The 15,104-nt window shown below is 40.7% G+C and overlaps 1 protein-coding gene across 5 annotated transcripts in view; it reads right to left on the bottom strand.

Annotated features, from left to right (window-relative positions):
* Window positions 1–15,104, bottom strand: part of FILIP1 (filamin A interacting protein 1) — a 131,457-nt gene that overhangs the window by 51,008 nt on the left and 65,345 nt on the right. For all 5 annotated transcript variants that reach the window (XM_048050431.2, XM_048050427.2, XM_048050432.2 and 2 more), the window contains one exon: window positions 10,796–11,074. In XM_048050431.2, the coding sequence (XP_047906388.1) occupies window positions 10,796–11,068 (273 nt within the window). In that variant the 5' untranslated portion in view covers window positions 11,069–11,074. The remainder of the gene's footprint in view (window positions 1–10,795; window positions 11,075–15,104) is intronic.

The raw sequence follows: 15,104 nt of genomic DNA, 5'->3' as shown, positions 1-15,104 counted from the left end.
CCTGCTTTTTCACACTGAACGAGCGTTTTGGTCGATATTATCAAATCGCAGGGCAGTTACTACAGCATGAAGAATTACAGTGTCATGATTTAGTCGGCACGGAGAGACAGACACAGGAGGTCACCTTCAATTATGCGCACAAATCTGCATGTTGGGATGTGCTTTACATGATTCAGGAATGCACCGCCAGGTCTAACCCCGCTGGTTAGGGTTTACCATATCCAGCCATTCAGACCATATGTCTCAGCCAACTTTAAGCGTATAATAACATTTTGCACATGACCTGAAGCCCGGCAGCAAGCGGAGGCCCCGCATTGATGCAAGCAGCCAGCAGGGAGAAGGAGGAACATCTGTTAAAGCACCTTTTTGGACACTTGAGCAGGGAGAATAGTTAACGCCAGCACAGAGACGACTGCTTTCACAGTTCAGGGCTGGTATGTGGCTGCTGTGTTGTGGTGTGCAACTTAATAAATGAGGTAATTAACAAAGCAGCTTAAGATCTCTGAGCAGCTGGCAGAGTCACCACGACACTTGCAAAGGCAGAGGAGACCCCCTGGTTGTGGTACGTCAAATCAGACATGGAAAGCTCCAATGGCTAAGGGCCTGTTCTGCCTTTTTCATGCTAAGGAAATGATCTGCAGCTTTCCACATCCCAGGTGAATGGCAGATCATGAGGCACTTTAGCAGTAGAGGAAATCAGTAAAATTGCAACATGTTTCACACACATTAAGGTGTTGTTGTATTGCTGGACTCGTGTAGTAAGGTGCCTTCCTTTGAGACCTTCCCTTTGTAACCACAAATTATTTTATGATCAGTTAGCACATATTTAAGAGAGGGGGGAAAAAAAAAAAAAAAAAAAAGATGACTTATGAAAGGGTAATAACGGGAAAAGCATTTCTATTCCTCTTTCTTGTGTTATAATCTTCCATTTAATCTTATAGTAACAAGTCTGGACCATAACTCAAGAGATCCACATTCTGTCCATTGACCTCTTTCCAGTGCTTACCACATTTAATTTAACCTTCACAATGCTCCAGTTTCCGTCCTGTAAAGGAAATAATACTTCCCAGAAATGCCATGAGGCTTAATTCATAAATACATACAAGATCCCCAGGTTCTAAGGTTATGAATGCTACAAAAAATACAGCACTGTGACATCAATATCATTGCTCTTCTCTTCATTTCACTGTATTCCTCTATTTCTTCCATGTTTATGTATTTCTATGTTACCGTCCAATTTGTTGAAGTCCATGGGAAACTAAAAAGCTTCTTCGTTAGACATGCAACTCAGGTTCTCCAAAGTGCTTTTTGGAATTGCTTTGTTGACTCTATAAGGATCTGAAGCACTTGAAATTAGATGCTTTGACCTGAACATCAGGTAGGTACTAGAAGATGCTAGTGTAAGTACCTCTTGGTGTTCCTCCAAGAGGAACAAACCCAAATAGGTATTTCTTTCTGCAGTCATCTAGCTGGCTTCTGGCAGGAATAAGCGTGCGTGGAGCAGGTCAGAGTGAGAGACAAGCTGGTGCCACTGGGGCTGTAGCTGTCAGGATGATGAAGTTCAGAGGAAATCCTTCTGCCTCCTCTGCAGAGGCTGGAGCCTAACTCAGAGCAGGATACCAACAGCGGCAAGCATGTATACATGTGTAATAAACTGTATACACAACTTTCTCTTGTCCAAGCATTTTGTTGGCCTCAACAAGCTGTTTTTCAGTGCTCTGTGCTCCATGGATATGCATTCAAGTTACTGATGACTGATGAATGGACAAGAATAGTAGGGCTGCATTACAGCGAGCACTTACCAGCAAAGCCAATTACTTGAGCAGGGGAATTGTCAGAGGAGACAAGGGAAGTGGAGCGAGCTCTTAGAGACAAGTGACTTAGCGAGGGCAGACAATGAAAGGTGCAGAATGAGGACTCTTGCCCATGCCCACAATGTCCTCACAGCCTCCCGCTTTCTCCAGAATCCCCCTGATTGTGCTCAACATCCGTCCTTCCTCTTGTCTTCCCCAGGCTTCACTCAGATGTCCTCTCCCTTCTCCATCTCCCCATTGCATTCCCAGGAACAATACCAGAGCTTTCAAACTGCCATTTTTCTTGAACTGCTGAAACTGCCTGGGGCAATCTGGGGAAATGGGCTTTCATTATAAAGCTGACTCCATCAACATTTCTGCTCCCATCTTGTCTAAACGTAAAGGCCACAAATGCCTGGAAGTTACCTTCTAACTGTACTTGGGTGAGTCAGTTCCACTAATTTTGCTGGCTTGGATGAATTTATGTTGTTTTTATTTTTTATTTTTTCCAAAGAAAAACAGTCGTTTCCAGGGTAAGAAACTCTTCATTTGCAAAAATGTAAACCATTCCTGTCTTAGAAAAGGACTTCCTCTAATAATCTCTCAGCCCTGCATCAGTTTGAGTGCCGTGTGTGCACAGCTCTCAGAAATATGTCACTGAGCTCGTTTTACTTTGGCCCTCATGCAAAATCCTACACTGAAGCCAGCAGTTTCGCAAAGATGTGGCAAGACACAGGATGTTCAGTAGGACCAGCCGTTTTCTATATTGAAATATTGCATTTCTCTCATTTTAGTCAACCAATAGGTGGAGCCTTTAACCCTAGAAACAAGACACTTTCTCAGATAGCCATGTTCTCACAGTTGTTATATAAAGGCTTATATTTGCTTTTATTAAAACTCATTTTGGATGGAAAATAATCATTTTTGCTCTCAAGAGCTTATCTGATTGTCAGCTGGAGAAAGGAGACACAAACTTAATAAATACACAACAGGGACAGCAAAGTTAATAAAAACAGACTTAGCTACAACTGAAATGTTACATTAACAACTGGTGACTCAGAGGACCGGACAGCAGTATGACACATAAGAGATATGCTCACTGCAAGATCTCCCGAGAATCCCAGATATTTTAAAGCCAGAAAGCCCATGCATCTAGCATCTATCACAAATGGGTTGGCCATGTTCTTTCCCACAGAGTGAGCCTTTTCCCAGGAAAATGAGAAATGACATAGATGTTCTCATTATTGTTGCACTGAGTGTACAATTGCTATTAAGTAAATGAAAAATCAAAACAACAAAAAAAAAACCTAGTCAAGTGACATCAGGTGACTAAAATGATTTGAAGAAGATTGCAAAGGAGGATCGGTTAAGGACACTGATCCCAAGACCAAAACTTAAAGTTGATCTGGGGCAGTACTTTCTGTTACATTTTGTACAGAAGTACATTAATTAAAAAAAAAAAAAAGCCGCTCATCCTCTTCCCTCCCCTCTAGACAAGATGTTCAATGGATCAGAGACAGTTATTTCAGTATTCCTTCCTCTCCAGCTGACCCTCCAAGTCTAAACAACATGATAGATCTAGCTCTGGTGAGTGCAGCTCAGGCATTAGCAGAGAAGGATGTTAAAACTTCTCTGTGGAAGTGGTTAAGTGGTTTTCAGCCTACAGCTGTCCAGTGATACTGACATTTTATTAAGGATAATGACTTTGAAAAACATGTAATTCTAAAGCAGTTTTATTACCAAAGAGATGATAGTATCCATCACAAAAGTGTCCATCACAAAACCATCACAAAAAGTAATGGTTTTAAATTAAAAAATGGTAGATTTAGATTAGACATAAGGAAGAAACTCTTTACTCAGAGGGTGGTGAGGCACTGGCACAGGCTGCCCATAGAAGCTGTGGATGCCCCATCCCTGGAGGTGTTCAAGGCCAGGCTGGATGGGGCTTTGAGCAACCTGATCCAGTGGGAGGTGTCCCTGCCCCTGGCAAGGGGGATGGAATTAGATGATCTTTAAGGTCCCTTCCAACCCTAACCATTCAGTGATTTTTTCATTACTATAATTGATAGTACCTCTGCCCCTGATTTCAAAGGGAGTAGTAAATTGCCCGAATAGCACAACTTAACTATATTTCAGTATATTGTCTTATCTTTTTTCTTTTTCTCTCATAAACCAGCAGGATTCTATTTTAAAATTCATAATTTCTGTGACTTGCTAGGCAAACCCTGTATTTCCTGCGTTTTGCACAGCGATGATTGTAAATTGCAGAAAAACACGTTATTCTAGGCAAAATTCATCTCTGGCTATAAAATATTCAATGAAAAAAAAAAGAAGAGAGCATTTGTGGTCTGAAATCTACTCTAGATTTTGTCCTCCAATAGCCTGCTCCACCAAGAAAACGCAAACAAACAAGGAGTCAGTCAGACAGGAGAGAATCGTTTAACTCCTTGTAGTGATATTCATATGCCAGGCATTTTTAGGATGCAATGTGGATACCATCTGTCTCCTGACCATCTTGTCATTTCTACATCCCCTTTCCACATCTCTAGCTCAGATCCATTTATCACTATTGCATCCCCCTTTCCTTACACTCTTTTTCTTCTGTTGCCCAAACTCTACTCTCACTCTATTATCCTTAAGTCACCTCTCTCTCCTCAGATTAACCCCATCCTCACTTTTTCCCTGTAGCTCTGTCTATACCAATGTTCTTCTGTAGGGGAATTTGAATTTTGTCTGTGTGATATGTTCAGAAAATACTAAACTCTTTCAATCCAATTAACAAGATTTCACAGTTACAAACTCTTATGCAAAGCTACTCTACACACACTTTTCTGTAGCTTTACCTATCCTTTACTTACTCAAGCTTCTCTACAGGTAACTACAGCTTCTCAAACTGGGAGATACGGCTAGTGACCATTTAGAAGCTCTTTCCTCTTCACTGTGCTTTGTCCTCTTCCCTCTGGATCGGTGTTGCGTGTTTTCCCAGATTTCTCTTGCAACTTTAATATTTCCCAAAAGAAACACTTCTGATTTCCACCCACCTAACTAGAGTATATCCAGAGCTTGAGCTTTTGGGGAACTCAGTATTCAGTTGTATTTATTCAAGAGTATCAAGAAAGTCTCTGAAGAAAAAAGGAGTTTGTATGGTGTTTTTAACTAAGTAATATCGAGATGTCTGTCACAACAGTGTTTCAATTTCTTAGGAAACTCAGGTTTCCTTGACAAAGCAGTTCAACAAACAAAAGCAGTTTAAGGCATTGCATGAAAGTTTACACATTGCAGCAAGAGGAAGAAGGGACAGAGAGAAAATAATATAACTACAGCAACAGAGTCAAACCATTTCATATATCAATCATATTATCAAGGGATGGAAGGGCCAAGTAAAGCCATTTCAGCATAGAAAATGAAATATGAAAACCAATGTTTGGGACACTGTGCAGTTCTAGCTGCAGACATTTAGGAAAGATGAAGCTAGAGTGCAACTGGCACTGATCAAGGGGCAATTGAAACAGTAGGAAGCCTCTTCTGCTAGAGGAGAGTAAACAAAGGTGGCAAGGCTAGCACAGTGAAGATTCAAAAGGTGTGTGACTGCCATCTACAAACACGTCAGGTATTAAACAGTAGAGAGAGAGGTAAGCTATTTAAAACATGATTGGTGTATAGCACAGTTTCATAAGGATGTCACTGGACATAATTACAATTGGACTGGAAATTAAACGAAAAAATTGCTAAACATCAAAGCTTTTCAGTTCTGGTACTATTTTCCAATAGAAGTAATCAAGGTAAATAACCTACCTAGTCTTATAACACATCCTGATAAACTCATGACAAAGGTTAAATGAAGTGGTTGTCTAAAGAATTAGTGGGAGGGAACTGATTTTCAGCAGATCTACAATTTTTCATCAAGGATTCTCAGGAAAATGGGTCAGTGAATGCATCCACAGTATGAGGATGAAGAAAACCTGAGTTAGGAAGTGACAAAAAGGTAGAATAAGGAAAAAGGTCATAACTGGAGAAATAAAGAAGGGAAGGAAAGCAAAAGAAGGAGGGGAAGCCTCTCTTAGGAAACAGAACAGAACAGAGTTATCATAGAATAAAATGTTTTAATAAAATATGTACATATATAAAAAGGGAAGAAAGCAGAAAGCAGAAAATGGAAACAGGAAATAATTTTCCTTTCACCCTTTACATTTACAAAGCTTAGTCTTCTGATAGAAAGGCAGGTTGTAAAGTGCTAAAATGTCTTTTAAAATGTTAACATGCTCTAGCTACTATATTACCCATGTGGGAACCAGCTATTTGAGTTTGTTATGAGAGAGGATTTCCCTCGCAGCAGGATGTACAGCCGCTTGTACCTAAGTATTTCCCAGAGAAAACACAACAGAGCCCTCAACCACCTCTGCAAACCCTCCCCTGAAATGCCCAGGTCAAGGAGAATGTCTGGAAGCAGCCTGAAGGCAATCTCTACCTGGCTCTGTCAAATAAAAGCTAGAAACCTGTCCATCTGTCCTAAAGAGTGCAAGGGACCTCACTGGGTGAGGCACCAGAACGGGTGGCTGAGCTGCAGGGGCTGAGGCCATTTCTGCACTGCAGAAATGCTGTAAAGCACAGACTATAACAAAGGCCTTGAGTGGAAAAGTTGGTCCTGGTTTAATTGGCGTGAAATATAGAAAACTGACTCCCAAACTTAAAGTTTCATCTGTCTGGCAACAGGCACAGAACCTAACAAAGGAATGATTTTTCTTGAAAAATTCAATAATTTGTAGTTTGTAAACAAACTTTTAATTTTTTTTCCCTGAACATGCAATAAAAGAGTGCATGGCAAAAATGTATGAATACTGCCCCTCACTTCCTCTCAGACCCCTAATCAGGAAATGTTGAAAATCAGTGCTGATATTGCTGGAGAAAAATAGTCACTGCTCAGAAAGCATACAGGACAAATACATGGGCTGTTGGACAAGAATCTGTGAACCACAGATAGGATTATGTAGTCATTGTAGAGATTCATGCTGCCTGTGCTGCTTTGCAATTAGTAATAATTACACGTTGGTTTGACTGAAACCACTGCAACAATCAGACAAATTAACACCGTGGTTCATGGTCCAATTTATTCCAATGGCATCAGATTTTTTTTTTTCCATATATATGAAGAAAACACCTTCATGGGTCTTTTACCTCTGTGTATCCAATACGTGTTTAGAGACCATGTAATCACTGGTTTATTATACAAGCAGTGGGATCCCTCAAGAAAAAAGACCCTCTACTGAGCTACAAGGCCTTTCAAATCAATTCCTGTCATCAGTTCATTTGCTTCTTGCTCTCCTCCAGAGAGGCTGTACTTAAGAGCTCTCCTGCCATGTATATTGGGACACATTTTCATCACTGCAGCTTCTGTATACTTTTTCTCCCCTTTTGTTTTCTTACAAAATAAGGCCTAAGCCCCAGTGACCTCAGCAGTTGATGAAAACCTTCTCTTCTCTACTTGCAGTAAGAGCACAGGGCCCAGCCAAGAAATTTGACGACAGGCAAAGCCAAGTCCAACTTGGCACTGGAAGCTAAAACAAAGGCAAGCTACCTGAGGTCATTATAATAAAGAGTAAAAAAAAAAAAAAAAAAAAAAAAAAAAAAACATAAACATCACTGCTGGGACATGTCTTCACAGTTTACTGGCACTTTCACCTTTCAAAATTACAGCTGGGAGATCAGGTCCCAAAGTAAGGACTCAGAACTGATACTTGGAGCAACATGGCTTGTGACAGTGTTTGCTATGATGTCAGATGATAATAGTGAACTAAGCACACGAAGCATATGTAGAGATTTTAATTTAATCTGCTGAAGCCCATGGTTGCCATGACCATGGCATCCCCAGCTGAGCTCACTGTTTGGAGTGTGCAAGGCAGTATCACCCTGCACACTGTTCAGTAGTGCAGATGTGAGGCCTCTTCTGCTGATGGCTGCTGAGTAAACAGCGTATTTTACTGCACTTTTTTCTTCAGAAATTATTGGATGACCCTATAGGTATGGCCCACTGTTATTCTCAAAACAAAAATCTCCTTACATGTGCCTGTACACCGTTTGCTTTGCCAATATTGAAGTGGCTTCAAAATAAACCCACAGTCTGATTTGCCAGTCCAACAAAATGCCAGGCAGCCACCAGTGATGTCTGTACGGATCTGTAAATGAAAAGCCACAAAATGACTCAGTGTATTAGGTCACTGTGACAGCCAGGAGGTAATACCAGAGTATTTACTTGGCTGGAGTCTGCCTTGGCTCATCGTCGTTTGCAGTGTCAAAGCCGGGCTCTCATCTCAGGCCAAAGAGCTGCAGCTTGCCCACTTCAGTAACGGTTCAACACAGGTACCAGGTAAATAACTGCCTCAAACAGGGGGTTTTGAAATGAAATTAAAATCTCCTATGGCTTAAAAACATAAATGATTCTTGTTCCTGTCTGTAGGGAGCAGAAGAGGAGATGCACTTTACAGCTGTCAGCGTGTTTGTCCTCAGAAGCCTCCTGTGACGCTGGGATGCCTTAGCGCAGCCTAACATCTCTGTGGGGCTTCTATGTAGGAACATCCCTAAAAGTATTGTGTGGGACAATGCGTGTATAACCTTGGTGAGGATTTTCAGCCCATATTAACAGCAGATGGCAGTTATCTCCATCTTCCTCATAGGGATAATGAGAATGTGGGCAGCCCTTTAAAGGTTGTATAACTTGGCTATGAAGTGGAGGACAAGGGCGAAGAGCCACAGCTCCATGTGAAACCTTTCTTGAACAAGAGAGTTACTCAGAGATAAGAATAAAGACCACATTTATTGTCACCCAGGAAGTATTAGTGACTTTCTTCACATCCCCTTTAAAGACCACAAAGGTGACTTCACAGAATCACAGAATCGTCTAGGTTGGAAGAAACCTCCAAGGTCACCTAGTCCAACCTCTGACCTAACACTAACAAGTCCTTCACTAAACCATATCACTAAACTCAACATCTAAATGTCTTTTAAAGACCTCCAGGGATGGTGACTCAACCACCTCCCTGGGCAGCCCATTCCAATGCCTAACAACCCTTTCGGTAAAGAAGTTTTTCCTAATATCCAACCTAAACCTCCCCTGGCACAACTTTAGCCCATTCACCCTCGTCCTGTCACCAGGCACGTGGGAGAACAGACCAACCCCCACCTCACTACAGCCTCCTTTAACGTACCTATAGAGAGCGATAAGGTCGCCCCTGAGCCTCCTCTTCTCGAGGCTAAACAACCCCAGCTCCCTCAGCCGCTCCTCGTAAGACTTGTTCTCCAGACCCCTCACCAGCTTCGTCACCCTTCTCTGGACTCACTCGAGCACCTCCATGTCCTTCTTGTAGTGAGGGGCCCAAAACTGAACACAGTACTCAAGGTGTGGCCTCACCAGAGCCGAGTACAGGGGGACAATCACTTCCCTAGACCTGCTGTCCACACTGCTTCTTATACAAGCCAGGATGCTGTTGGCCTTCTTGGCCACCTGAGCACACTGCTGAGTACTTACTTCAGGGTAAATCTTTCTGAACTACATGAGAACAATATCTTTTTAATCAGGTTTGGCTCTATTCACCCCCAGAGTTGCATGCTAGCTCCATATTTTAGGAATTAATATATACAAGTTTTTATATAAAGTAAAATGAAGTACTATGGCTATGACTACTGTTCTATAATGATACAATTTTTTTTCATAGCAAAATTGCATTCAACAGATTTTTTTGCTTTTTTCCCCAGTTTTTCACTGCCAAATGACTGTTCTTGGTCTTTGTGACACAACTATTTACTTTAAATGCATATTTCCCGAAACTTGAAAGTCCTTTCTGACAACCTGAAGTGAGATGAAATCACAAAGTTGCAGTAATGGTATAACTCAGATGACTCATATGCCAAAGAAATTAATGGATCACTTCTAAAACAATTGCTTCCCTTAATCAGATAAAATGATAAAAAATCCAAAATTGAAGTAACAACTTTTTGAATGCAGGTTTCATGGAAAAAGTAAAGCCTTATATGAAATGCTAAATAATGATGGTTAGGTGGAATTAAGGCATCACAACATAGCATGTTTTCACACAAGTTGGGCAAGTTTTTTCTGCTTGTCCACAGATGCACTGAAAAATAGCATTAGAGTGGAAACAAAAGAATGTATAAATTTGGCAAGCAGTCCTAATGCAGAGGGGGATAAGTTGTAAAAAGTCAGAATTCTTCACACTGACTTTTTCAAATACTGTGTTTCAGGTTTTCATTTTGAAATTGCATTTTCCCTAATGGCTGAGACTCCTGAGAGTTCAGTGATTTATTATTGTTAAAGAGAACCCTTGAAACTGGATGGAAATTAGGGGGATGTGAGTTAAACACAAACCCAAGCTGTCTCACGTAGCAGACTTATTACTGGGCTGAATAAACATGCAAATCAGGACAACTGAGAAAACTTCCGAGTGAGCACTGCTCCAGGAAAGAAAACCAATGGGCCTTTGCAAGGAAGGGGATGTGCAGAGAGTGCTGGAGGTCAGGTGGGACAGGCAGAGCTTTGGCTGAGACCTGAGCAACACTCGTGAGTATGCACAAGGTCCTGGGCCATCTTAAGTCCTTTTCCAGTATTAGAGACTTGTGGATTTCTCCCTTGAGTATTTGTATTTAAGACTGTAATTGCACTCACTGTATTTGCTTGTCTTTTTCTGAACTGATTCTCCTGTGGTTGTTTTGTGCCTCTTTTCAAGCATTCAAAACCACCAGACTCCCCTTTCTTCATCATTTCTGACAGGTGTTTGTAATTTCACTTGCTTTGGCAGCTGCAGATAGACATGGTAAATAAAGCAGAACTTAAAACTGTGACTATCCTGATAGAAACCAGCTAGCACTGCTCTCTCCTTATGGTCCTTTGCCTTACATTTGCATGTCACTGTCTCTTGAGCCCCAAGATTCTTGGACAGCCTAAAAATATATGGATAAATAGAAAATACAGTTTAAAAAGTTGTTTAGCTTACCTGCAGTTCTCCTTCCATGATACTGAGGAGTTTGATCAAGTCCTCTTTAGAGAGCTCTATGGACTTCTTGTTCTTTCGTTCACTAGGCCCAGGTGATCTTGAGTGCCGTTTGACAGTTGCTGAAACCATGACCTCATCTTCCTTCCGATGAGGTTTGTTCTTTTTCTTGGCATCATCCTGGAGTTTTTCGTTCTCTGCATGGCTGATGACAGGCTTGGAATTGGAGAAGTGCCCGTTAGACGAGCTTTCTCCACCTTGGTTTCGGGATCTCATCCCTACCTAGAAAGAAACATAAAGGTGCATTTTATAAATAAAACTATTTACAAAAAGCCACAGGAGAAATACTGCCTTTTGGCAGAACAACAGTCTTCTAAATACAGAAATATACTGTCATGCTCAAAGGAAGGGGACACAAAGCTCAAATTTTTCAGTAACTTTGTGTGTGGCAGACAGTGAATCCAGAGCACTGATTATAAATTTAATGGAGTCCTAAAGTAAGAGTAACCCTGCTTGTCAGCATGCCAGGACACTGATATGAGCTATAATGTATGGAGCCTAAAGTGATGCAGGAAAATAATAACAAACATTTTCCAGGGTGACCTTTCCAAAAGTCAACGTTTTGATCATTTGCAATTAACCACTACTGAACAAAACAGCTTGTTGAAGTAGGCCCTATTTTAACACGAGGTTTACTTGAAAGGCAGAAATGCAATTTAAATTTTCAAAAAGTATGTTCCCTATGTATAAATTCTTTATGAGAGAGTGGAGTGACAACGCATGATAAGCAATGGTCACTCTATAGCTCCCCTCAGTGAAGCACTGGTTTTGTTCCAGGTAACTAAGAAAACTTGGGAATGCAGACTAAATCAAGTGGTAAACTGCATTTTAGGATAAATACTGCATGAGATTACTAGGCTGCAAGTGCGATGAAAGAAAGCTGAAAAGAAGTTTGAATAAGAAGCGCAAGAAGGCACGAAAACACTAAGAGGTAAATGGGCATGATCAAAGCAGTCCTTCCAGAAGATTCACTGTTTCTGCAAAATGTTAGGTCTTGGTTATTGAACACTCACGTCTCTGTTCTCTTAAAGCACCTACACTGCACGCTTAGGCTATGTCTATCCCAGGACATCAGTGAAGCAAATGTTACTGAGCTCTGACACTTGACCTTCTGTATTATCAAACTATTTGCAGATCCTTGGCACACTTCTGGTCCAGGGGAACTGCCACTCTCCCAGCCAGTTCTCGTCCCACACCAGGGATCAGTCCAAAAGACAGTGCAGATGCAGCCCCCCTGTTCTGGAACACAAGAGCTCAGTAGTGCGAGCATGGCCAGGTTGTGCTATTTGACCTCACGGATAGAATGGGGCCCTGGGACCATTTAGTTTACAAGTAACGTAGCTTTGGTGTCACATAAAACACAGCTGCTAAAATCATCCTTTCTGTGAATCATCTTCATCAAAGATGATTCCTTCTGCTGGATGCTGTTCAGCAATATCAAGTTAAACAACTTGCCCTTGTCTTCAGATTTTTTTCACAGTTCTTTCTTATCTGTCATCCCGTTTTGATTTATCAACCATGCAACACACTCAACTAAAATTAGCTTAATCTGCCTGTCCATTTTCTCCTCCTGTAACTGTCTCTCCTTTTTCTCCCTTGACCCTGCAGACTTGGCTGGGGATATTGACACCCCTTAAAATCCCATTTATCTTGTAAAGTTTCATTCTCTGTCACTAAACAGCAATGGCAGAAGACAAGATGGATTCAACCGTGTGTATTTCATTACTTATCAGAATTAAAAAGATGTACAAGACATATTCAGACATGCTTATATATGGACCTATATTTCTATCCTGTGGCCTTCCTGTGTTGAAGTAGGTCTTTGTAATTATTGTCCATGCTTAAATGTAGGTGGCCTTGATTGTTATTTGGGATCAGGATATTTCTGCCATATGAAATAAAAAGGCAATAGTGAATTTAGATTTGGTTCAGTGTCAAACTTAGAGGTAAAATATAAGGCAGTGAAAATTTAAATTAAGTTGGTCTAAAAATTCATCTTACTTGAAATTGCTTGTATAGCAGTCAAGGGAAACCACCAGAAATTTATGTTGCCTAACTTCAACTTAATTATGTGTATGGTCATATCTCCCGCTACCTTCATTTTTACTTAAGTCTCGTTTACCCAAGACAGTCTAAGAATACTGGAAAAGTAAGATCTGTACAGAGATGTATCTTGTTTTAGTTGCCTGAGCAAAACAAATGGAAGAAAGTTGAAGAAGGGTCTGTATGTCTTAAACTTGCCCAGTTTCTGTATCAGTAAATCTAATGAGGAATATTCCTCTGCTTCCAAATCTTTCTTTTCACTTAAATTCACCTCTGAATTTAGTTTGCAGCTTGTTCATTAATCAAACAGATGCTTCTCAACATCGCTAACATCGCACATTTTGCTGATAAGGATCTCAGAGCAGCAGATCAGTAGTGATGGGGCAAACCGTAAAATACATTGACTAATCTGCTTGGCCCATGTTATGCTGGGCCTGCTAAGGCTTGCTACTTACTTGTCGTAGGCCAGTATTATAAATCTCCTACTCAGATTAGCCTTGCATTTTGGTAGTTTCACACTCAGCAGGAAGAATGGCTTTTTATTATCATTGGTTACTCATGTCTTAACTTCATTAATTCAGTGGAATTCAGCCAGCAGCATGAATGAGGAGTGAATTAGGCCCAATGTTTTTGAGTGAGAGAGTTTCATGATGAGATTCCTTGCATTGTAGGTCAGCTCCTATCCAAACAATGTGTGATACAGGTATACAATGGCCTTTAACTTCCTGAATGCTTATGCAGTGTGTTTTTCATCAAATAGTTTGGATTAAACACATGAATTACACTTTCTAAAAACAGATCTCCATTATAACCCTGAACAATACCTGAGAACCTCAGGAAATCTTTTAGGTCTCAGGTTTGTAATGGAAAAATAAACATTGTACTATGTTTCCTCTCAGATAGGGCTTTTCAATTTGTTTAACTTTAATGGATTTTAAACTTTCCAACCATGCTTCCTCTCAGGAGAGAGCACTTGGGATTCAAGCTGTCTGTATTTTCTGAGTATTTCCTTCTGAGTCCCTGTGGGCCACAGTCTCCAGCCACTTTCATCTCCTAACCATGGCTTATTTTTCATGGCTTACCGTGAATGGCCTCGTGGCTCTAGAACATCCTACATGTTTTAAGAATAAATATTGCAAGTGTGTCTTACACATGTTTTCCAGTGGAAAACAGATTATTACATTACACTGCTTAGTAACATCTCTCCGTAGAAAGATGACTCAACCTGAAGGTGCACAACTAAATTTAAATTTAACTCATGACGAGTTGAGACACAGTATCCACCTCAAGCACAGCACAATCAAACAGATGCACTCGGGTATGTTAGACTTCATGAAAGCTGGTGTGTCACCCTGTCAAATCATAACTCAAGACAGCCACTTTGATCCACCAGTCCCTGTGGGAGCAGAGAGAGCTGCTAGATAGAATGCATATTTAAAGTGCACTTTAACTTGGTGTTGAATGAATATAGGTAATACAGGCCCAGAAGGACAGATGACAAATTTATTTTTTTAACTCATTAATACAGCAGCAGAGTAGCTTAACCAATTGATCTGGAGCTTTGCATCAAACAGCTAATTAGACTATGGCTGTAACTAAACGAAGTCAAACCTTTGAGGTTTTTTTTTAAATTTCTTTAGCACTTGTAGGTTTATTTTGCACCAAGTCTTACATCACAGTAAGTGTGGCAGACAGCCTGTTACTCTCAGGGACATTACCCTTAACAGCCTTTCTTTGTGTAAAAGCTTGCCAAAATCAGTGCTACGCAGACACCTACTCTGTCTTCAGTTATAATGTTGATATTTTCCAACATGTTACTCAAATGAGAAGGTGTCATATGCTGAAGCCAGAGATGCAGGTCGACTCAAGCCTAAATAATGACAGAAAGGGCCAAAGTTTTGATATTGACATAGTAATTTCCAAGCAGTTTGAGGGCCAAAGTCAATGGCACGATCCAGCTATTCTGCACTGCTCTAGGAATACAAAGCAGCTGTAAGACTGACTGAGTTTTAATTGGGAGCAATGTGAAGTAGCCAGAACATACCAGTGATCTTGGCCGAAACACTGTGTGTTGGGAATGAGAGCTCAGTATTATCATTTTGGATATCCATCTGCTTTTCTGATAGCATCATGATAAACAAGAAAAGTTTCTGATCAGTTGCATGACATTATTTTGGTATGCGAATATCAAACCTCCAAAACTTTGCCT

The sequence above is a fragment of the Anser cygnoides genome, chromosome 3, assembly GCF_040182565.1.
Source record: "Anser cygnoides isolate HZ-2024a breed goose chromosome 3, Taihu_goose_T2T_genome, whole genome shotgun sequence".
Lineage (NCBI taxonomy): Eukaryota > Metazoa > Chordata > Aves > Anseriformes > Anatidae > Anser > Anser cygnoides.
The sequence above is the reverse complement of the archived record's forward strand: the minus strand, read 5'-3'. Positions and strand labels throughout refer to the sequence as shown.